Raw genomic sequence first — 24,826 nt, 5'->3', positions numbered from 1 at the left:
ATTTTCTTGAAGCGACTTCGCTTGGAAAACCTGCCATGTGCACATAGTCTAATACAAAAATCACTGCAGCGAGAGCTTCATCATACTTACAATTGCTGCAGCCATTAAATATTAACACAGGATTGTTTAACTTCTCCACTAAATGAAGCTATATACTTGATATACTTGATTTATTTAATTCTGGGTACGCTGCATAAACGTATCCAAGTCTCACCAATAATATAACATTTTCTGCATTTTGTTATTTTAAGAAAATTATTAGGCTTGTTGGATATGTGGTCATGCTGGGAGTTGCCCATATGTTTTTTTATTCCATAGAACTTGTGAAAGCTGTAATGCAACATGAGAAGTATCTTTTCATTCAAAGACCATTTGTGCATTTTATCCTGTAGGGTGGTATTCCGGCTCTCATAATAAGGCCACGGCCCCACTATCAGTATTCAGTCAGTATTTTTTCTCAGGAGTGGGAGCCAAAACCAGGAGTGGGTGATAAATGCAGAATTGGTGACTTGCTTCTATTATACCTTTCCTCTGATTGTTCCTCACCTGGTTTTGGCTCCCACTCCTAAGAAAAAATACTGACTGAATACTGATAGTGGGACCGTGGTTTAAGATATATTATTGCGAAAGGACTAAGTGTTGTCTCTATTTTTACATTTTATCAATGGTGAATTGGACAGAGCCCCACTACCAGCTGTGGTAGAGAACTTACCAAGAAATCTGGAAGGTAAGATAAAGGCTTGCGCTTCTAGTCTTACATGATTATTTCATACTTGTGTCTGCATGTACTAACAATACTACTCAGGATTCTGTACTGCAAGTTTTATTTGGATTAACAGCATAATATACATTCATTAAAAGTTTTTTGGGGAGGCAATAACAGTTTATCGAAAACTTCCACAGCCACGCACTGGAGACTGTACGTGTTTTTGTTCAGCATTACAAATACCTCTTGAAGGTACCATCCTACATTCGTACATACATTTTTAGTTGCATTTCTTTATTTTCACTGATGCAGTAAACAGTGAAGCAGGCACTGGTACAATTTGCCACTTTTCTGCTTGTCTTGCAAAATGTGTTAAAATAAGTATGTTGTAATAAGTGGGCATATTAAAGCACTCCTAGAGGGTCTCACATCAGGGTCCTCTAAAGGCCACTCTTTACATTTCAGATACATCGCTCACAAGACAAAGAAGATTAGATTAGGACTGTACATCACGACCTGGCAACAGCCGAACCATTTCACATTCATCCATTCCTGTTAACCAAACATATGAGAGCTTCAAAATCGAACTTGGGGCCTGTAGTGCATCTGCTTTGTAGCATTATTGCTCATCCCTGTTCTCAGCATCCACTTTGACTTCATCTTCTGCACATACTGCATGTCCCGTCCATGCTGAACACTGCCACCTAAGAGGGGAAGACCAGTTTTGCAGAATTAGGACAAAAATCTAAGGAAATTCTGAAGATAAACTACCATGCAATGCAAAATTGCCAACATTCAAGACTAGTGTTGAGCGAGTATGTTCTGTTAACCCTTTCGCCGAGTATGCTCGGGCAGAGCTCCGAGTAGTTACAGCTGCTCGGTGATATGTTTGAATCGCTCCCGTGTGCATGATTTGTGACTGTTTGACAGTTTTATTACATGTGAAGAATGTCTATTTCTTACACATTCCTCACATGTACTAAAGCTGTCAAACAGTCGCAAATCATGCACACAGGAGCGATTCAAGCATATCACTGAGCAGCTGTAACTACTCGGTGCTCAGCCGAGCACACTCGGACAGAACATACTCGCTCAACACTATTCAAGACTCTAAACTGAACATTATATTGAGCCATGTGTCTCCAGTATGGAATCTATTACTTTTACAAACAAATCAAGTCATTATGTGTGACGAGGAATGCCAGGAGGACTCGATCTATGGCATCATGCATTTGAATGAGGCACACCGGTTTGTGTGACAATTGCTGGGGACATATTTTGTCATTATACGTTATTGTATCTGAACAGCCTGTACATGCTGTGGTAGTGTGTATTGTACAGCAAAAATCTACAATTCAACTTACAAATAGGTTTAAGATTTAGTTTTTTTGTTCGTGTGGGTTATGAAGGTGAAAATTTTGTTTAAATCAACTTGTACAAAGCACACATCTTGAAAAGAGTGTTAATCATTAATAAAACGACATGGGGTTTTGTCACACACATCTCGCTTCACAATTCACTATAGCTATGTGTAGAGGTGGCACCAATCTCTGGGCTTGAGGCTCAAAGGACAGAATTACTTGCAATCAGCTACATGCAGTGTCCCTGGTACTGACCAGTCATCCTCATCAGCAGCACTACACTTGTACTTTCTAATTATACATATTAACTGTTACCTGTATAGTAAAAATTATGAGTAGTACAACAACTAAGATGATAAAAAAAGTATGTATGTGTTTGGTCTACTTAGTACATTTACCTCTTTGAACATCACTATCAAGCAAACCAGTCACGCATTTAGTAGAAACTTACCAGTCCCCCCAGTCCAGCCCAGGGCTTTGTACTGCTGTAAGACTCTGCCTACAGCTCTTTGGTTCTTGGATACGACCACTGCTCTGTCCACACCAAATTTCTGTTTGTAGTATTTCATAAGTGAGCGATGACCGATCCTGGCACCTATAATAGAAGCACAGATGCTTTAAAGGAAGAAACAAACAAAAAGTTCTAAAAACATAAAAAAGGCTTCTCATACTACACCATAGAACAAGCCGCTGTTGATTGGTAGCCATAATGAGAGTGTTCAGAAGTAGGGATGAGTGGACCCGTGGAAGTTCGGGTTCTGGTACCCAACACAAACTTTAGTCCAAAGTTCGGTCCGGGTACCAGAACTGTATCCGAACTTGAACCCCATTGCAAACAGTGGAGACCCGAACTTTGGAGATCTCTCACTCTTCATTGCAACAGACTTTTCAGTTCGGGTTCGCTCATATCTATTCAGGAGCCTCGATCATAAATGAATGGAAGAGTGTGCCACAGCTAAACCTTCAGATATATGCCCCACCTATTATACCCTTCATAATCAAAACCAAATCTAGATTTATGCCTTATTCAGGCATCAGTTTTTTAATGTACGTACAAGAAAAATGATGATCAGTGATTTTTATTAGAATGAGATCCGAGTTATCAGAGTTTGTTCTGATTTTCATCAATTTTTCTCGTATATGAAAAGAAGAAAAAAAAAAAAGATTCTCCACTTTCTCATATCTAACAGTCCGTGAAAAACAAACAGCACTCAGAAGGGATCCAAGTGCGGTCCAGTTTTCTTACGGACCCATAGACTTGCATTGCTGAGTTTGATCCGACACTCGGATCAATATCGGACATGCCTCTGCCATTTTGCATGGACCACTCAACCTGCAAAAAAATCATGGACATGTGAACAGGCCCAGACTATATTAGGTACAGTGAAAAACACAGAGAGCAATTTTACGCAAAGAAAGGACGTCTGAATGAGCCCCTAGACTGTGAGACGATCAGAGTGAAGAGACCAAAGAAATGTTTAAAATCTAGGACTTAGAGGTGATGCTTGTATGAAGACAGTCCGCACCATTTACCTACAGTTCTCAAATAATAACAAACGTCAAGTACTAGCAAAAGGGAATGTGTTAGTAGGTTCAACCCCCCAAACTGGTATTAAGTGGTCTTGGTGTGACGCAGCACTTAATATGCCTCTTGAGGTTGTTCCCACCCAGCACAGACATCAGGTGGCAGGCAAGGAACTCAGACAGTGAGCCATCAATCATGCTAAAGAGGGTGGTGCTGGGCTGTCACCAGCTCAGGGGGAAGCGCTGTCACCAGCTCAGGGGGAAGCGCTGTCACCAGCTCAGGGGGAAGCGCTGTCACCAGCTCAGGGGGAAGTGCTGTCACCAGCTCAGGGGGAAGGGCTGTCACCAGCTCAGGGGGAAGGGCTGTCACCAGCTCAGGAGGAAGGGCTGTCACCAGCTCAGGAGGTAGTGCTGTCATACTCAGACCTGGTAATGCCTCATTTGAATAGGAATTAGAAATGCTAATTTGTTGACAGTGAAGCAACAGATAGAAGATACAAAGGTGTCAATGGATTTAGATTACAAAGAACTCCATGCCCATATAGTTGGTTTGGGGGGAATTTGATCTTACTGACAGATTCTTTTTAAAGCACAGTAAAATTTCAAAAAGCCATGACTTTCTGCTGATCATAAAACAAGGGAAATGGCCACAAAATACTGTTATAACAAAGCCACCAGATACAGAGCCCATACAGTAAAGCACAAATGTCTTCTTGATAATCCTGCACTACTCGTGAGGTCATCAGCCAGGAAAAAGATGATTGCAAGTCGTATATGACTCCTGAGCCACACTGAAGCCACGCCGGCTATGTTGCCAAGGATGAAACAATGGCAGTCCTGTCACTGATGGCTGTCATGGAGGCTGACCAGCCTTTGCTTTCTGCTAAATGTCACATGTGGGACACAAGTGGGAAAACAGCATCTTTCTCTTATTACTGGTTTCAGCACATACAGACTTTGTGATGTGATGGAAAACCTTGCTTTAACTAGAACTAGCCACACTGTTATTAACACTGAAAGCTATCAAAGTGGTAGCTTACTAAAAGGCTCCTGACAGATTAACACACCGGAAGTGAAGGAGTAATATTTCAGACAGCAGTCACACTGGACACAGGACGGCTAGTAATAACTCAGCTTAGAGAGCCGCGCTGACTGCACAGGGTTTTTACATTCGGCTTTTCGTATCCTTTCGCAGATCAATATACAGTACTATCAAATTCTAATCTCCAGCCGGGATAATACCGAGCAGTGAGACATTTAAAAGGGCAACTAAACCTAAAGAGGCGACTTATAATAGAGCAGCTTATACAAAGAGCTGACTGCATCATCTACACAGATGTATGGAGGATTTCACAACCGATACTGCAATGATATTGGGGGGAGTCAATATTTTCTGGACTTTCTGTAAGAAATCTCATTGCAGTTAGTCTCTCTCCACACTAAATGGCTGATAACAGGGAACATCAGACCGTTTCTTTTTACTATACGATTACTTTAATCCACCCTACACCAGGTAGCCGTGCCCAGACCAATAAGTTGCTTAAACAATAACCTGAAAATACAGAGCTGCTTGTTATGAATCTTATGTACTGAGATTTATCATAAGTCTTCTGCGTTTTCTTTGCATTTCCCCACATGCAGGCTTTATTCAACCTGAAATCAATACCTAATGCTACAGCCCTGCTACAATGAACCCTGCATTATTTCCTCCCTTTAATTTTAAATCAATAGATCGAGCTTTTAAAAAACCTTTTACAAGTGAGCCTGTCCGTTCCCTTCCTTGTCTCGATAATTATTATAATAGGCACTGTACAAATAACACAGACTAGAATATCTAAAGCCTTGTCCTATTATCTGCCATCAGCTGACTGCCGGCTGGATTTTAATGATTGGGTCCTTAACCAGTTCAGGACCGGGTCATTTTTCCCTGCACATTTTTAGGGTTTTAGCATACAGGCACTTTAGAAAATAAAAAAATTCTTATTTGAATATTCAAATAATTTTTGCCTCTTTTTTTTCACGTCCTTTTTAGATTTTTCTACTGTTAAATAAAATGTAATGAAAAATAGGAAATACATGCCTATTCACATTTTATTTATTCATTTATTTTTACTATCACAAAGGACCACTCAAAAACTATTTTAAATTGTGTTTCCCTTTCCGTAAAAGTTATTTTTATATATTGGGACTTTTTTTTTTCTTTTTTTAACAGAGGCGGAGCTATAAACAGCGATTCTGATTGGCACGGTGTTCTCTTAGTTTTATTTATTTATTTTAATTTTTTAATTTCATTTTGCACAATTTTCCCCCATAAGGTCTTGAAAGAGCTTTCAGGGGTATTTGAACACAAAACCTTTTCTTTATTCCCAAATTCCAGTTATGATGGAAATTCAACCTCCTGACTGCATAGGAAAGCTGACTGAGTCTCATAGGACCCAGCAGCAATTGCTCCCTCCCGACACTCAGCGAGCACATGACCAATGGGCACAGAGGAGAAAGCACTGTTAGTGCTTCATAGTCTGTATGCACAAGCTTGGCTCAGGATTGTCTACACAGTGATTAGGAGGGCAAACATAAGAATAAATGTCTGCCTTCTGTGTGTGGAGTCGGGCTGTGCCTGACAGCCAACTGTCCGCTCCACAATCTCTCTACCTGGACGTTTAGGCTGTGTGGATGCACTGTGTTTTTGATGTGTTTTTTCAGTGCAGATTTGTCTCAAAGTGAATGAGAATCCTGAAGTCTCATGCATACATTGCTTATTTGTGACTTGCAGATTTGGTGCAGATATAATCTGCAGCATGTCAATTCTTTCAGTGTTATGCTGCAGATTTCACCCTTACTAACGAGTGTTAAAATCGTGCGTTTTTGCCACTGAGTTTTTCCTATCAAGAGATGCAGAAATTTCTGCACCAAATACTTAATGAGAACCTGTCAGCAGGATCAAGACCTATAAACTAAAGGCATGGCCATAATGGCGCTGTGATGCTGATTAATATGATCCCTGATGTGAAGGGATCCGCTGAGTGGCTGCTGAATACTTTAAGAAGTTTTCATAAAATGATGTCTTCTGTGCTCCAGTGTGCTTCAGGGAGGGACGTGCGGCCAGGATCTTCTTCTCGTTCTCTGCCCCCCCGCCCCACCAGCCTCCTCTGTTTCTTGTGCAGGTCACTGATTATTCAGTGACCTGCCTCCTTTTTAAAATTCCGTGCCGCTGCCACCATTGTAGTGTGGACAGCCTTAGTCTGTGTACTGTGTACAGGACTTCAATAAAATGGTGCCGAGGCGGCGCATGCGCAGATGGAGATTTTGGCTCAGTTGAATTTTTCGAAGAGATGGGGTGACCAAAAAAAAAGGAATACTGGAATTATGATTATTTTTCTGTTTATGACATTTAATACAGTGCTTTCGAAAGTCTTGGTGACTGTAAGGTAAAGGCAAGCTATACACTCACTACATCTAAGACAGCCAGTTACATCAGAGGATAACAAAGTAGTGGGCCCTGAGGGAGATGTATAGCGACTGTGAACCAGTCTGTCATTCAATGATCTACCCTTTCTAAAGGTTATCTGAGGGTAAGGGGCAATGGAGTTGACAATTTATTGGTCCATTTTGAGGATCGGCCAATATTTTTCCAAGATATATCTAATTGCTATAGGCAAAAAAAAGCCAACAAGGGGTGGAGACTGGGACAGACCCATGTTACAATGTGAAATTAAATGAATACATAGTCTTAAAACTCTTTTACCCCTAGGTTTCAATGAACAACTTTCCTATAGCTGTTTTGCCTACCAAGGCCTCAAGAGGGACAGATGGGAAGGGAGTGGAGTGGGAGCGCCACTGCGCAGGTTCTTTATGGTGCCAATCCCCGCGGTTAGGTAGATTGGTACACCATTTCTTTAGGGAAAGTTTTTTTTCTCATACCTCCTTTTCTACCAAATTGACAGTAGTTATTTGAGGTGGTAATTTCGAGGTAGCCCCCGATGTCCTCTCTGTATATATATTTTTTAAATAAAAATCAATGATACAATGTTTTATCAATTAATAAATCATATGCCTTTGTATCCAACTGATGATTTCAACCCACTAATGCCTTGAATCCAGTATTAGAAACACTAGAATTCTCCATCCCCATGAACTAACCAAATTAGGAATCACATGATCCATTAGGACTTCTAAGTGTGACTGGGGTTAATAGAGTTTTTTCTGGTCTAATAATTGCCTTGTATATCTGCAGGTATGGGTTCCTTATACAATCCTCCTTTACCCCCTCCCTTCTGGCGATATGCGCTTCACTTGTGTGTTCTATGCGTCAGAGGGCGATGCCTATTGATGCAAACATGCCTACTTAAAGGGGTATTCCCATCTCCAAGATCCCATCCCAATATGTAGTAGGTGTAATAATAATAATATTAGCACATACCTCCAATTAGAAATGCAGTATCGTTTTTCTAATTCGCTATGTCTCTTTCCTCATGTGCAGGCATTCCAGGGCCTTAGGTATCCTTGGTTACATCCACTGATATAGTGACAGTTATCTAGCTGCCAGTGGTCGTAACCGTGGATACCCAAGGTCCCGCAATACCTGCACATGAAGTGACATAGCAAATCAAAAATACTATACTACATTTCTAATTGATGATATTTGCTAATATTATTATTATTACACCTACTACATATTGGGATAGGCTCTTGGAGATGGGAATACCCCTTTAAGACAATAATACTTTTCCCAGACGCGATCTACGACTATTCTAGTCTGATGTCTGAATGTTTCAAGGATGCATTCCTTGCTGACACTGGCGCCCAGAAATGAAGACGCTCCAGGGATGCATTCCGGATTTCTGGTTGATACCCGGAAGCGATCCTTCTGCATTCCACGGGCTCTACAGCGCTTATTGAATATGCTACCTGGCCATATCAGGCAGTCATCTACACACCTGGTGTCTAGAAGTGATGTAAATCAATTATTTCGGTGCCAGGAAATGTTTTTCTTCTAGTAAAAGCATAATTACATATAGGAGCCATATGGGATGGGGCAGACTAATGGAGATGTGCAATATTTTTGGTCTATGCCGCCTTGGACGAGGCAGCTTTCTAATTTCCTGATGAATCATTTATGAAAAAAACAAGTCAGGAGTTTTTCTATATTTTTTATGCAAATTGTCTCTTCAGAGAGGAACAGCAACAGAACTCTAGTGCCACCTACAGGAAGTAGCAATCCTAAAAGTCAATAGTGACCCTTTAACAAGCCTTATCAACCCTTTTAACCCAGCCAAACCAGCACTCACACTTTGCACTGACGAGGGGCAGTACCCCCGAAACACCGTGTCTGCAAATTGAGTTTCTGGCTTATATCCTAAGTCATGTGATAAGGCTCGTTAAAGGGTCACTATTGACTTTTAGGATTGCTACTTCCTGTAGGTGGCACTAGAGTTCTGGTCCTCTTCCTCTCTGAAGAGACAATTTGCATATTTCCCAGAGGAGCATTGCGGTTTTAAAAGTCTCCTCACTGTGACATGCTTAACATGTCGCTCTCCAATAGGAGAAATGTTACTCCTCTATATTTTTTGGAAGCTAATTCACACCCAAGATACTACAAGATGACGGGTATCTGGACCCCCCTTTTTGGTATTATCTTAGAATCTGAATTGACAATGGAATTGGGTGAGACCTTTCATACTTTTCATAGAGCCCTCCATATTAGACATAACCCCATTTGATATCTATACCTACCACTGAGAGGAATATGTTGGAAGATGATCTAATAGGGTTTTTTTATTGTTTTAATGCAGATTTCTTTTTGTGAGATTTGGGTTTATTACAATTTTTCAAATGGCATAAATTTGGGGATTGACCAGGCCTAATTTTAATGACCTAATAAAGGTTACGTTTTAATCAGTGACGGAGGGAAACAGCAACTCAGTGAACTGTAGCGCTAGGCTAGAATAACATGGCATCCGTCTCCACCCATACTTGTGAACTGCCCATGACAGGGTGTGCACTTTCACAGCTGATGTGGCCACAGCATAGGAGATTGTCGCCAGAGTTCGACCGCAGTCTCCTATGTTCTATGGCTGCCCCCAGTGAATGCTAAATAAATTAATAAAAAAAAAAAAACAATCCTATAGTTAATTTTAAACTCTTTTTAAAAATATTTACTTATATCTTTAATAAAACAATTGTGATACATTACCTTTAAAGAAACCAGGCAATCCCTTAAATGTGGTGCAAGAGCTCAAGTAACAAAGCACAATCTGCTGTTGTTCAAATACATATGTATACATACATAAGACTACATGTATGCTGATCTCTGTATACATAGTTACAAAAATATTATTATTATGAATCATTTCTATAGTGCCAAAAAATTCCACAGCACTTTACATTTTAGAGGGGACTAATACAGACAATAAAGACATTGCAGAACAACAAATAACTCGGGTACCAAATGGAGTGAGATCCCTGCTCACAAGCTTACAATCTATGAGGAAATGGGGGAGACACGAAAAGTAAATGGTAAAAAGTGTTTGTATTGTACGGTCCGGCCATCAATATAATAAATAGGGTATTCACATAATGCTGCATGAATTGGTCACCAGCCAGTGTGAGAACAGGTACAGACACAGAGGGCCATTAATAGTGTTGAGCAAACATGCTCCGATAAAGGGTTATCCGAGCACTCTCGAGTCCTAACCGAGTACCTTCGGCATGCTTGCAAAATATGTTTGTGTAGCCGCGGCCATTTGACAGCCACGAGACATGAAGATTGCCTGGCAATTGCGGCATGTGTTGCAGCTGTCTAACAGCCGCGAGACATGCAGCCATGGCGACGCAAACATATTTTGCAAGAACGCTGAAGATACTCGGTTAGGACTAGAGAGTGCTCGGATACCCCTTATCCGAGCACATTCGCACAACACTAGCTATTAAGTACAAGGAGGGTGTGTGAAGAGATGCTACGAGGGTCATGAGTTTCAAGAAACTTGTGTGTGGACAAAACGGGGAAAGTGTGTTGAGGTGATAGGCCAGTCTAAAGAAATGCGTTTTAGGCCACGCTTAAAACTGTGGGTATTGGGAATTAATTGAATTGTCCTGGGTAGTGCATTCCAAAGAACTGACGCAGCACGCGAGACGTCTTCGGGACGGGAATGGGAGGTTTGGATTACTGAGGATGTTAGCTTTAAGTCATTACCAGAAGGGAGGGCACAAGTAGGGTGGTAGACTGAGACGAGGGAGGAGATGCAAGATGGTGCTGAACCATGGAGCGCTTTGTGGGTGAGTGTGATAACTTTATATTGAACTTTGTAGAAGATGGGTAACGAGTGCAGTGACTGGCACAGGGCAGAGACATCGGTGTAGTGGCTGGAAAGGAATATAATCCTGGCTGCTGCATTCAGGACGGATTGGAGAGGGGAGTTTAGTAAGAGATTGACCGATTAGTAGAGAGTTACAACAGTCCAGACGAGAATGAATAAAGCAACAGTAAGAGTTTTTGCAGAGTCAAAGGTAAGAGAAGGTTGAATTCTAGAGACGTTTTTGAGGTGTAGGTGACACGAGCGAGCGAGTGATAGGATGTGGGGAGTGAAATATGAGTCAAATATGACCCCAAATTGATGGGCATGTTTTTGAGGAGCAATGGTAGAACCACACACGGAAATGGCAATATGAGGCATAGGTAGATTAGTGGGAGGAAACACAAGGAGTTCAGTTTTTGACAGATACAGTTTTAGATAGAGGGAGAACATAATGTTAGAGACAGCAGAAAGACCATCACTGGTATTTTGTAGTAATGCAGGGGTGATGTCAGGAGATGATGTGTATAATTAGGTGTCATCACCATAGAGATGGTACTGAAAACCAAATCTACTGATGGTTTGTCCAATAGGGTCAGTATAAATGGAGAAGAGAAGGGGGCTTAGGACTGATACTTGAGGAAACCCAACAGTAAGGGGGAGAGGTGAGGAAGAGGAACCAACAAAAGATACAGTGAAGTGAAGGAGCGTTCAGAGAGGTAGGAGGAGAACATAGGAGAGAGTGGCATCTTTGAGACCAATAGAACGGAGCATAGTGAGGAAGAGCTGGTGATCCACAGTGTCAAGTGCTGCAGAGAGATCCAGGAGAATCAGCAGAGAGTAGTGGTCATGAGATTTAGCTGTTAGTAGATCGTTAGAGACTTTAGTGAGTACAGTTTCATTAGAATGTAAGGAGCGGAAACCAGATTATAAAGGGTCAATAAGAGATTTACCTGAGAGACAGCGGATTATATAGGAGTGGACCAAGTGTTCCATGAGTTTATAGATGAAGGGAAAGATTAGACAGGTCTGTAATTAGCATTGTAGTTCTGGTCGAGGGATGTTTTTTTTAAGTAATGGATGTATGTTGATGTGTTTAAATGAGGAGGGAAAAATACCAGATGAGAGAGAGGTTAAATATTTTAGTTAGGTGAGTGGTGACAGCCGGAGAAAGGGACTGAAGGAGATGTGAGGGTATAGGGTCACTGGTGCAGGTAGTAGGGCGAGAAGATGCAAAGAGCCTGGTCACTTCTTCTGTTACTGGTTCAAAGACAGATATTGAGCTAGATGCAGTGCAAGAGGGAATAGAATGAATAACGTTAGGGGATTGGGAGAAAATTTCCTGTCGGATATCGTCAATTTTTTCTTTTAAATATTTGGATAGATCAATTCATGTCACTGGCCATATTCATGTCAAGGAAATGTAAACTGTACACAATTTCACACACTGTGAAAATATTAGCCAATTCCTCACCTGAGGGCAACACCAATTCCATGGTTTCCTCATCATATTCTAGAGCTTTCTCATGTGTAACTTCTCGGTCAGCCATTTCTACATCTTCACCTTCTTTATGATCTGGATAACTGGACCTAGTACACAAAAACACAAAAAGTTGCCTCATGTCTCAAGGTGTACCTATTGAAAAGAAGATGTTACAATCAAGCTGGTAATAAGCCTATTTCACTCAGGCCTCATTCACATGTCACTGATTTTTATTGTATGCAAAAAGAGGTATTTTCATCAATATTTAGTCTGTGTCAATTTTTACCATCACAGTGATTTTCTCATAAAAATGAATAAATACAATGCGTATGACAGCTTTGTAAATGTTAACCCTTTCACAACATCAGCTGTACAGATGTGCTAGTTCACACCATACTCAGCAGATCATGGCTGTGTGTTACAGCTAGGACCTGCCTCTCACAATCGAGGGTAGAGTGGAGATCCGCCCGCGATTGTTAACTTGACAGCGGCATTTAACACGTGATGACATCCATGCACCCATAGCAGCACAAGTGACGTGATCGCGGGTCCCTGATGGCTTGGATGACAGCCGGGGGGGGGCTACTGAAGACCTTCGTGCTTGTCAGTACTTCGCTCCTTTGAAACCCTGCCTGTGGCCGGGCTTCAAAGGAAACAGTGATTTTTACTATATGCAGCGATTCTGTGGCCTCGCTGTATATAGCACAAGTGATCAGACGATCGCAGCATCTAACAAAAACTATTAAAAGTAAAAAAAAATGTAATAATGTTTTAAAAAATATGAAAAAAACAAAACATAAAAAAGTTCAAATCAGCCCTTTTTCCCCCCATTAAAAATAAAGATATAAAAAAATACACATTTGGTATCGTCACGTTTAGAAAAGTCAGATTTATCAAAATATAATAATTATTAACCTGATAGGTAAACACCCATCCCAAAATGTAATCAATAAAAACGTTGTCTCGCCCCACAAATAAGCCATTACACAACTCCTTCGGCTGAAAAATAAAAATGTTATGGGTCTTGGAGAATGGCGACACAACCCCCAAAATTTTTTTTTTTTTTTTTTGTAAACTTCTGATTTTTTCCACACTAAAATAATAGTAAAAAAAACTGGACTTGTTTGGTATCGCCGCAATCATACTGATCAGCAAGATCATACTGCAAGGTAATTTTTACCACAAAATGTACACTGTAAAAATAATGTTAAAATTGAAAAACCTACAAGGAGCAAAATGAACATAAACCCTGCTGTAAATAAATAAAAAGCAAGTGCATTTAAATAAAATAGGGTTCTTAGTAACACTGTTTTTGATCAAAAATAATATATAAGCCATCCCACCATCAACAAGGAGAACCCGCTTGGGACGGTCCTACACTGTCTAATATTAGAAACCTTACCATGTGTCAAAGTTGACCTCAATGTGTGAATAAGGGCAGACAAAGCACTGGGATCTAAACTATTATGAATGTTAGAATTGAAGTTTTTTTTTTTCACGATTTCTCCCCACTTGGAATTTTTTCCCAATTTTCTAGAACATTATATGGTAAAATGAATGGTGTCATTCAAAAGTACAACTTGTTCTACAAAAAACAAGCCCTCATATTCCTTGAGCACAGAAAAATAAAAAAGGTATGGCTCGGTATGGCTCTGGGAAAAAGGGGAGGAAAACAAAAATGCAAAAACAAATTGGCTGCGGCGTGAAAAGGACAGCACACGGACTGAATCATGTTCGGTCTGTGATTTTTACAAACTCAGACTAATATGTGTAATTTTTATCCAAGACTTGGATCGAAAAAAGGAATGTCTCCAATTTTTTTTTGTGTGGACCCCATTAGGGAATAGGAATGTTACAAATGAGTCTCCTGCTAGGGATATCATATATAACATGAAAGTTATAAGGTAGTAAGAGAATGCAGGTTCAGAATAATTAAAGGGGTTGGTTACGTTAACAAATGAGCTGTGGACATGATTATGTGGCACTTACTAATATATATAAGTATTACAGGTTCTCCTCCTGCACTTGTTAGTATAGTCTTCCTCACACACTGTGCGGTGCTCCTGTCCATAAAATGGCTTTTGGTGGAGGCACATGTGACCAGAACTTTCCATCAGCCGCCTCCATCAGTGGTCGCTCACTCACGCTCGGAATTCAGGAAAATCGTGACAGTGAGCACGTTCCAGATTTTTATGATTTGGCAATCTGTTGTCACATAGAGTGGCTGCAGACATATGTTTACAGCCTGGAAACCCCCTTTAATGAAAACTGTATAGGATGCTGTGCACAAGTGATTTCAGCCCATTTGTAGTTTAAAGGGGTTGTCTAATATATAAAATGCCTTGTATAAATATCTATTTTTAAGTCCTAACCACTTCTGTAATTTGCTTTTATGGAAAAATCCCTACTGTTCTCCCCGTACAGCTAATCCCTATATCTGACTTTTTATTTCACCTCATGCGCGACATTATGTTTGAGAGGATTCTCAAGAGAGACATCAGGAGTCACTTTCCTACAGCATCTACCACCTCCCCTGGAACAGGAGGTCATCAGGGGACGGCACTGTGGTCACTTACCATATCATCTATCATTGCCAGCAGTTTTGTTTAAGTGGAAAACCCCTTTAAATAACTAAAGGAACAGTGAAACAATTGTTTATTCATACCTGAAATCATAAAAGTCGGCAAACTCCAGAGCAGCATCTCCATCAGTGAAGAGCTTGCAGTGGCTCTTGTCATTCATGTGAGCTTGAACCGATTCTGTAGTATAAAAAGATTTTCCTTTCTCATTACACCACAGACATATCTTCCCGATACCGACCTTCTCACCTAAAGGGACAGAAAAAAAAGAAGGTAAATATAAGGGTGTCCAAATATATATTCCCATAAAGCTACACATAATTTTGGTGACAAACATTGCAGATTATCTCCACCCAAATATCAGAAAATGTATGGTTTTAGATGGACATGTAATATTGCACACAACTGTAGTGAAATGCATATTTTTAATATTGCAGTATGAACCAGGCAACCAATATTCCTTTGTTATGGCCGCATTCATTTAAGCTGAACATGAAGACATGGTCCACCTACCTAAGTAGCGAATGAGACCCTGGAGATCCTGGAGGAATTCAATGTCTGGAATAAAGAAGCTGTGGACTTTGGTCATGTGGGCGACATTCTTCAGTAAGGAGCGGGAATGGTGTAAGCAGAACAAGCAGTTTGTGGTAGGAATAGCTCCAGTAGGGGGCGCAGAGCTCTCTGCTGCTAGTGCAGAACTGGCCTCATCAACTCCAGTATCATCCTCCATTTCCTCATCGGTGTCTCCATCATCCTCATCTGAATCCATATCTTCCCAATCTGCAAAATGAAAACGTATAGACTTCAATAGAACTTTTTTCGCACTCCCACTTTCATGGTAACATTTCCAGTAATGCATGGCTAATGCTTACACTGAATGGAACCACAACCAAAGCCATTGGGGAGGTGCAATCACCAGGAATGAATTAGAGCTACTCTGATTTGGGTTTGTATTCTGGGCCGAAATCTGCGTAAAAACAAGCTCTAATTCACCTCCTATTCTTTTCAATGGGAACTCCATGTTGACGTTCAATTAGCCACATGCTGATTAGCCCTATGTAGAATTAATCTACATGTGGATTAGCAACAATCAGAGGATCATCTCTGAAGTTCTGTCACTGAAGATGACCATTCTGGCTCGTACATAAGGGACCTGAAGAGCCCTTATTTCCTAATAGGAAGGTAAAATTATAAGTTACTCTAAGTTGTGTGAAAGCAAACCAGTTCCCTATGCTATGCATTACCTTGTTCTTCCTCCTCCATAGAGTCTTCATCATCCTCCAGGGTGGCCAGTTTCTTGGCTTGATCTTCGTACCATTGTAACCTGGGTGGTTTGTCAGGACGTACCCTCGCCTGTTGTTCTTGCTTGCCAGGAACAGCGGCTTCCCTTTCTTGACTGATGCTGGCTTTCTTTTTGGGAGAGGACGGCTGGGACTTGACAGCCTGCTGTATGACTGCGTTCATGGCATCTTTGTCTACATTCTCGGCCCTGATGCCTTTCTCCAGGTTCTTCTCATTCATCATCTCCACCTTCTTGGTGATTGCCTCTGCTGCCTTCTTCTCTAGGTCCAAGTGCTTCTTGGATTTCAGGTGGTTTTCATAGGCATTGAATGTTGAGAACCTCTTGCTGCACACAGTACAGTAGGTGGCCGTTTCCTTGCTCTGCTCCTCCACAACAGCTCTTTGGGCCAGAACACGTTCTTGGAAATTTTCAGCTGTTACTGGGGGCATGTCGGCCACCTTCCTCTTCAGGTTGTATCTGTGCCAGTCAGTCTTGTAATGAGCTCTCTGGATATCAGGGTCGGCAAAGGCTACTCGACACGTAATGCAGGTGTAGGCAGCCATTTTTATACAAGTTTGGTCTCTTGACCACTGGAAAACAAATCGCAACATTTTAAGGATATGGACATGTGTAAGCAAATCTGAGATATGTCATGATCCAACGGTCTGTATGCATAGGAGTACAGAGCATAACACAAGCGCTGTATCAGTGATCCCCAATGTGTGACTCGCTATGTGCTGCAAAGCTACAGCTCCTGTGACCCTTTACTCCATGAGAACTCTGTAATAAGCACTAGTGATGAGCAAAGAGCTTGTTGCTCGAGTCTGCCGAGGGTGCTCGGGTATGCACCAAGTAGTGACATGTTCCAGACCCCACAGCCGCATGTTAAACACCGGCAATCCCTGCATGTTTTGTGGCTGCCTTAACAGCCACAAAACATGCGGCCAAGCGGACTCAAACATGTTACTCAAGCACCTGCGATGCTCGATGGATACCCGAGCACCCTCTGTAAACTTGGGTAACGAGCACTTGCGTTCATCACTAATAAGCACCTAGTCCCACAGCAATAAACAGGCTGAGGGCCCAGCAACCAGCACAGAGTGAAGTACCACAAAATAACTGGAGATATCTGGTGCACTCCATATAACACGACCCTTATACCCAGAATCCACTCACTGGGTGTCCGGTGGCATCTCTCCACACATGAAACGGGGGGAATAGGGTTTAGCCTGGACAACCCCCTTAAAGGGAACCTGTTGCCATTTCATGAAAGAAGTTTTCCCACAAACAAAAGTTGATTTCATTCAGTCAATAGATCTTGGAATAATAATAAGTTCCACAATTGAATGTGTTTAAATAAAATGTTCCCGTGCTGATATAATCTTATATATGTGCCCCTGCTGTGTACTGTGTAATGGCTGTGTCTGACCGCACAGGAACATGGTCTGATCATACCACATCCCCTGGATGGGGGGGGAAGCAAAAGGGTATACAGACATTAATGCAGGGGATCACAGCTGATTCTATCTGTGAGGTAAAACATTTCCCTGCCTGTTTTTAAACAATGTTTTGCCTCACAGAAAGAATCAGCTGTGATCCCCTGCTGTAATGTCTGTATACTCTTTCTCTTCCTCCCCTGCCCAGGAGATGTGGTACGATCAGACCACATCCGTGTACGGTCAGACACAGCCATTACACAGTACACAGCAGGGGCACATTTATAAGATTATCTCAGCACAGGAACATTTTATTTAATCACATCTGTGAAAATTATTATTATTCCAAGATCTGTTGATTAAAATCAACTTTTGTTTGTGGGGAAACCCCCTTTAAGGACATCTATAAGATGCTCAAAGTATTCAGCTACTTAAACTGCAAGGTGTCCATTCATAAGTGTGCTACGTATGCTAAACAAAGGACTACATGGGTACGCGGCATCACGATATGGTAGCCATGATAAACCTTGATTGGCATGAAGGCAAACTCTTTCATAGGAGTTATAACACAAGCAATAATCACAGGAGTCTATAGACGTTCTTTATAAGGGTACGTGCCCACGCCAAGGGTGCTTTCCTGAATCGACTTCTTGTGGTCACTTTTGTGGCATCCCATTTTCTTTCTTTTTTTAACCTCTTACTGACGTGGCTAAATTTTTCAAATCTTATGTGGCAATAATTCTGGAATGCTTCAACATATCCTAGTGATTTTGAGACTGTTTTTGGTGAGCTATTGAACTTTATGTTAGTGGTAAATTTTAGGTCAATATGTTTTGTGTTTATTTATAAAAAAATATCAGAAAATCAACAAAAATTTTCCAAGAAATTGCAGGCAGTCAGCAAGTTAGTTTTAACCCCTTCTCACCCTGCACCTTACTAGCAACACATGGTCACAGGTTGCACATGTATATAGCTTGTATGGTGTGTAATCGGGGTCAGCTGTAACAGACTGAATGACCCAAGACTGGAGCAAGCTGACTCTGGCGGATTTCCTGTAAGATGGCCATCAGTGCTGCTGCAGCCCAACTGCACGGTGCCTATGGGTTCCCATGGCAGCAAGGAGCCATATAGAGATCACCATGCGTGCCAGGCAGGGCCGACTCCAACAATATATAATAAATTGGGTTCATTAGTACAATGCAGGATGTGCTGTAAGAGTTTCATAAGAATTTGGGAAAGTTATGAAATGTCTGTTCTGTTCCTGATCTAAGGATGTCGGCTTTTAGTTGTGATGAATCTGTGCAGCACTTTATGTACACGCTCAGTAGTGACCAGTGCTGTGGAGTCAGTGGTTTGGGTTACCGACTCCGCAGCATTGCTGCCAGTCACCCTGGAATATGAAGCCTTGCCGGTGAGCATAGCGAGTGCAGGGGGTCATGGAAGTCATCAATGCATCACATGGTAACGTGGCCTTATGTGATGAATTATAAGGCTGTGTGCCCACGATGCGTTTAAGTGTTTTTGCAGCGGCAATTCCACTGCAGAAACGCTTAAAAAACGCTTGGTAGAAGGCCTGCCATGGTCCCCAATGATAATCTGCATGTCCTGTGCACATGCTGCGGAAATTTCCGCTGCGGATTATCATTGCGGAAAAAAACGCAGCACTACCTATTATGTTGCGGAAGTGCTGCATTTTCGCCGCCATCGACTTGCATTAGAACGCATGGAATCCGCATCACTGGATCTGTACATGCGCATTCCATGTGTTTCAATGTGCGGATGGTACCCGGGTGTGTAGGACAGGAGACTCTCCTCCAGACCCGGGTACCATAGAACCTGTAAAGAAAAGAATAAAATAAAAAATAAATATTATATTTAGCTTCTGATGGTCCCCGGTCTCCTTGTCTTCACTTGCCGTCAGATCGCGGTGGACTGAAGGACCTGCGCTGACGTCATTTAGTCATGTGACGGCAGGTCCTTCAGTGTACCGCGAGCTGCCGGCAGCCAGGACGGATGGAATAAAGACACCGTGGGCCATCAGAAGGTAAGTATAGATTTATTTTTTACCATTCTTTCGGTCACACTATATAAATCCATGCCGGTTACATGGATTTATATATCGTGACCAAGTTGTCAAGCACTTTCCAAGTGATGCTAAAATCGCTTGGAAAGCGCTTGTCAACCCGCATGCGGAAATGCAAGTGAAGAACGCTTCACATCCGCATGTCCCTGGCAGGAAAAACGCATGTACAATCCACATGTACAATCCACATGCACACTCCGCATGTACAATCCGCATGCACACTCCGCATGCACACTCCGCATGCACACTCCGCATGCACACTCCGCATGCACACTCCGCATGCACACTCCGCATGCACACTCCGCATGCACACTCCGCATGCACACTCCGCATGCACACTCCGCATGTGTTTTTTCTGCCAGGGAGATGCAGAAACGCTCAGGAAAAATCCGCAGCATTTCTGCATCGTGGGCACAGCCTAAAAGAAATCCAAATAAGAAGCACAGATCTCACTTGTGACATAAAGTCCTTTATGTTGGAAAATCAATGCCAGGATCTTATGTCTCCCGTTAACAATATCACATCAGGACCCAGAAAACTGCCCCCATAGAGGGATGGAGTGTATGTATCTGTAGGGAAGAAACAAGAGACAAAGAAATAAGAAGCTGCGGCTAATATATAGCGGCAAGGGAAGAAACAAGTGTGTATGGGGGCGCTGCAGCGACATGGCGGTGATCAGACGTGACCCAGAGCACCGTCACCTCCTTACTGTAAGCCGTCCCCAATGCTGCAGCCAGGAGCCGGGTAACACCACTAGCACGGCCACAATACCATCAGGTACGGGACTACTCACGTCAACAGCTCCGTCACGTTTTCTACTCTTCTCTTCCTAGTTCCGGGAAACCTTGCCCCATGACGTCACCTCCGCTCACGTCGGAACTATCATGCCATCTTTGATTCGGGCAATTTTAAACCTGTTGTTTGATCGTATTCTGCCACCTGCTGGTTCATTCTGAGAATGCAGTGTCTGAACTTCGTTTGGATATATAGTGTTCGTGCAAATGATTGTATGAAAATAAATAAAGTGTAAGTTAGTCCTCCAGCAATGTATTTCATAGGGAAAGCCATGGACTGCAGAACAAAGCTAATCTACCTAAAAAGGAAAAACAACGCAGCACCAATTCCTCAAAGTGTGGGTGCACTACCCCAGATCCACTAGCCGCTAGATCACAATAGTTATCTGTCCATCTATCTATCTATCTATCTGTCTGTCTATCTGTTTATCTATCTATCATCAATCTATCTATCTATCTGTTATCTCTCTCTATCCATTTGTTATCTACAGTTATATGAAAAAGTTTGGGCACCCCTATTAATCTTAAGCTTATTGTTTTATAAAAATTGGTGTTTTTGCAACAGCTATTTCAGTTTGATATATGTAATAACTGTTGGACACAGGAATGTTTCTGCCTTGAAATGAGGTTTATTGTACTAACAGAAAATGTGCAATCTGCATTCAAACAAAATTTGACAGGTGCATAAGTATGGGCACCCTTATCATTTTCTTGTTTTAAATACTCCTACCTACTTTTTACTGACTTACTAAAGCACTTTTTTTGGTTTTGTAACCTCATTGAGCTTTGAACTTCATAGCCAGGTGTATGCAATCATGAGAAAAGCTACTTAAAGTGGCCACTTGCAAGTTGTTCTCCTGTTTGAATCTCCTCTGAAGAGTGGCATCATGGGCTCCTCAAAACAACTGTCAAATGATCTGAAAACAAAGATTATTCAACATAGTTGTTCAGGGGAAGGATACAAAAAGCTGTCTCAGAGATTTAACCTGTCAGTTTCCACTGTGAGGAACATAGTAAGGAAATGGAAGAACACAGGGACAGTTCTTGTTAAGGTCAGAAGTGGCAGGCCAAGAAAAACATCAGAAAGGCAGAGAAGAAGAATGGTGAGATCAGTCAAGGACAATCCTCAGACCACCTCCAGAGAGCTTCAGCATCAACTTGCTGCAGATGGTGTCACTGTGCATCGGTCAGCTATACAACGCACTTTGCACAAGTAGAAGCTGTATGGGAGAGTGATGCGAAAGAAGCCGTTTCTGCAAGCACGCCACAAACAGAGTCGGCTGAGGTATGCAAAAGCACATTTGGACAAGCCAATTTCTTTTTGGAAGAAGGTCCTGTGGACTGATGAAACCAAGATTGAGTTGTTTGGTCATACAAAAAGGCGTTTTGCATGGCGGCAAAAAAACACAGCATTCCAAGAAAAACACTTGCTACCCACAGTAAAATTTGGTGGAGGTTCCATCATGCTTTGGGGCTGTGTGGCAAATGCCGGCACCGGGAATCTTGTTAAAGTTGAGGGACGCATGGATTCCACTCAGTATCAGCAGATTCTTGACAATAATGTTCAAGAATCAGTGACAAAGTTGAAGTTACGCAGGGGATGGATCTTTCAGCAAGACAATGATCCAAACCACCGCTCCAAATCTACTCAGCCATTCATGCAGAGGAACAATTACAATGTTCTGGAATGGCCATCCCAGTCCCCAGACCTGAATATCATTGAACATCTGTGGGATCATTTGAAGAGGGCTGTCCATGCTCGGCGACCATCAAACTTAACTGAACTGGAATTGTTTTGTAAAGAGGAATGGTCAAAAATACCTTCATCCAGGATCCAGGAAATCATTAAAAGCTACAGGAAGCGACTAGAGGCTGTTATTTTTGCAAAATGAGGATCTACTAAATATTAATGTCACTTTTCTGGTGAGGTGCCCATACTTATGCACCTGTCCCCTTTGTTGAGCTGATTAGTATATATGTAGCTTACCACGGGCCTAGGTGGTCTGAAGTTGGGACCCGGTCCTATTTGTCTACCCTTTTATATGCATTACTTCAACTTTGATATACAGTAAGGTTTTTAATATAGACAGTGTAGGTACCGTCCCAATTTAGGGTCACCTTGTCGCTGGTGGGACGGCTTGTATACTTTTTTTGATCAAAAATAGTTCACTAAGTACCCTATATTTAATATGCAACTTTGCTTTACATTTATATATAATGATGGTAGGGTATGAGATATATTTTTTGTCTTTTGTAGGTTTTGCTTCTTTTTGCTAGTGTGAACATGCTCCTATTTCTTGCATGTCTACCATCTTAGACCTCAGTTCACATTGCTTGGTTTTTTGTCTTGTTTGCATTCTGTGCAAATTAAGGGTGTGGCATCCCCTTTGTTGAGCTGATTAGTATATATGTAGCTTACCACGGGTCTAGGTGGTCTGGAGTTGGGACCCGGTCCTATTTGTCTACCCTTTTATATGCATTACTTCAACTTTGATATACAGTAAGGTTTTTAATATAGACAGTGTAGGAAAGTCCCAATTTAGGGTCACCTTGTCGCTGGTGGGACGGCTTGTATACTTTTTTTGATCAAAAATAGTTCACTAAGTACCCTATATTTAATATGCAACTTTGCTTTACATTTATATATAATGATGGTAGGGTATGAGATATATTTTTTGTCTTTTGTAGGTTTTGCTTCTTTTTGCTCGTGTGAACATGCTCCTATTTCTTGCATGTCTACCATCTTAGACCTCAGTTCACATTGCTTGGTTACCTGTCAAATTTTGTTTGAATGCAGATTGCACATTTTCTGTTAGTACAATAAACCTCATTTCAAGGCAGGAACATTACTGTGTCCAACAGTTATTACATATATCAAACTGAAATAGCTGTTGCAAAAACACCAACTTTTATAAAACAATAAGCTTAAGATTAATAGGGGTGCCCAAACTTTTTCATATAACTCTATCTATCTATCTATCTATCTATCTCTAATCATTCTGTGGTGTTATTCACGCATGCGCATTGATCGTTTTGGTTGTACCGCACTAAATATGGCACTGTTAATACATCCGCCCGAAAGATGACTTATGTGACCGGATATGAGGTTGCCAGCGCATACGCTATGGCTTTTTTGGACTTAGGCTGTGTGCCCACTATGCGTTTTTCAAGCGTTTTTGCTGCAGAATTTCCGCAGCGTAAATGCTTGCAAAACGCTTGGTAATCCGCACCCCATGATCCCCAATGAAAATCTGCATGTTCTGTGCCCATGTTGCAGAATTTTCTGCAGTGGATTTTCCTTGCGGAAAAATCCACAGCATGTCGATTATTTGTGCATTTCTGCATGCGGATTTGAGGTCCCAATGCATTTGAAAAACGCAAGTCAAATCCGCATGTAAAAACGCGTCAAAAGCGCTTGTAAAATCTGCAAGCGTTTTTACTGCCAAGAGCATGCAGAAACGCTGCAGAAATTTTCTGCTTCAATTCTGCATTGTGGGCACATACCCTTACAGCGCAATCAAGTGCGGATTATGTTTCGGGTGCACTGACACTTCTGTCATGCGCATTATACAATCACAAACGCCGGGAATCGTCATTTTCCATGTGTTGATGTTTGGGGTGAGCTTATTCATGCCTATTATGTATACCTGTTACCTATAAACAATTAACTGTAATATGTATATAATAATATACTAGCGGATCATGTAAGCAATCTCTTATTAATCATGTTTTGCTTTTTAATATGTAATTGTTACTATGTAATTTTTGTAAATTGATCTGCACCTTGCACAGCACTATTCAGCAGTTTAATAATATTATTACTATGTAAATTGATGTATGCATATATACCTTACCAGGACACTTTTGCACTTTGCCTGAAAAAGGCTCACACAACAGAGCCGAAACGTTGCCTTAGCCCTTTTGGGCGAATAAATCACTTTTTTGGAAGGAGTGCTGTCCGTTTTTGCATTTTTATCTATCTATCTGTATATCGTATTGTAAGCTAAGTGCACAACTTATCAGGTCATATAGGGTTTATATACAGTATAAATTAGTCCATGTCCATAGAAACATGACTATGAGGTACATGGATGTTTTGTGGTGTTAGGGTGTGTGCCCACGATGCGTTTTTTAAGCGTTTCCGCAGCGGCAAAAAACGCTTCAGAAACGCTTAAAAAATGCATGGTAGAAGACCTGCCATGGTCCCCAATGATAATCCGCATGTGCTGTGCACATGCTGTGGAAATTTCCGCTGCGGATTATCATTGCGGAAAAAAATGCAGCAC

General features: G+C 41.5%; 1 protein-coding gene across 1 annotated transcript; it reads right to left on the bottom strand.

The window, feature by feature from the left end:
* Window positions 1–816: 816 nt before the first annotated feature.
* ZNF622 (zinc finger protein 622) lies at window positions 817–20,646 on the bottom strand. Its single transcript, XM_073678628.1, has 7 exons — window positions 20,540–20,646; window positions 16,190–16,817; window positions 15,459–15,725; window positions 15,032–15,194; window positions 12,358–12,473; window positions 2,519–2,662; window positions 817–1,410 (listed from the first exon to the last, which is right to left on the bottom strand). The coding sequence occupies exons 2-7, from the start codon at window positions 16,788–16,790 to the stop codon at window positions 1,283–1,285; spliced, it is 1,419 nt and encodes a 472-aa protein (XP_073534729.1). The 5' UTR covers window positions 16,791–16,817; window positions 20,540–20,646; the 3' UTR covers window positions 817–1,282.
* Between the last annotated feature and the right edge of the window lie 4,180 nt (window positions 20,647–24,826).

The sequence above is a fragment of the Phyllobates terribilis genome, unplaced genomic scaffold (genome assembly GCF_046119375.1).
Source record: "Phyllobates terribilis strain yellow unplaced genomic scaffold, ASM4611937v1 Scaffold_4__5_contigs__length_816908805, whole genome shotgun sequence".
Taxonomy (NCBI): Eukaryota; Metazoa; Chordata; class Amphibia; order Anura; family Dendrobatidae; genus Phyllobates; species Phyllobates terribilis.
This window is presented reverse-complemented; position numbering and strand designations above follow the sequence as displayed.

Bases quoted from the DNA above. Each gene is read 5' to 3' on its own strand.
- ZNF622 (XM_073678628.1), bottom strand. From the start codon at position 16,790: ATGGCTGCCTACACCTGCATTACGTGTCGAGTAGCCTTTGCCGACCCT. The intron at 15,726-16,189 runs GTAATGCATAGC...TTCATTTTGCAG, and splicing joins TATGGAGGAGGAAGAACAAG to ATTGGGAAGATATGGATTCA. The intron at 1,411-2,518 runs GTAAGTTTCTAC...TTCCCCTCTTAG, and splicing joins GGGCTGGACTGGGGGGACTG to GTGGCAGTGTTCAGCATGGA.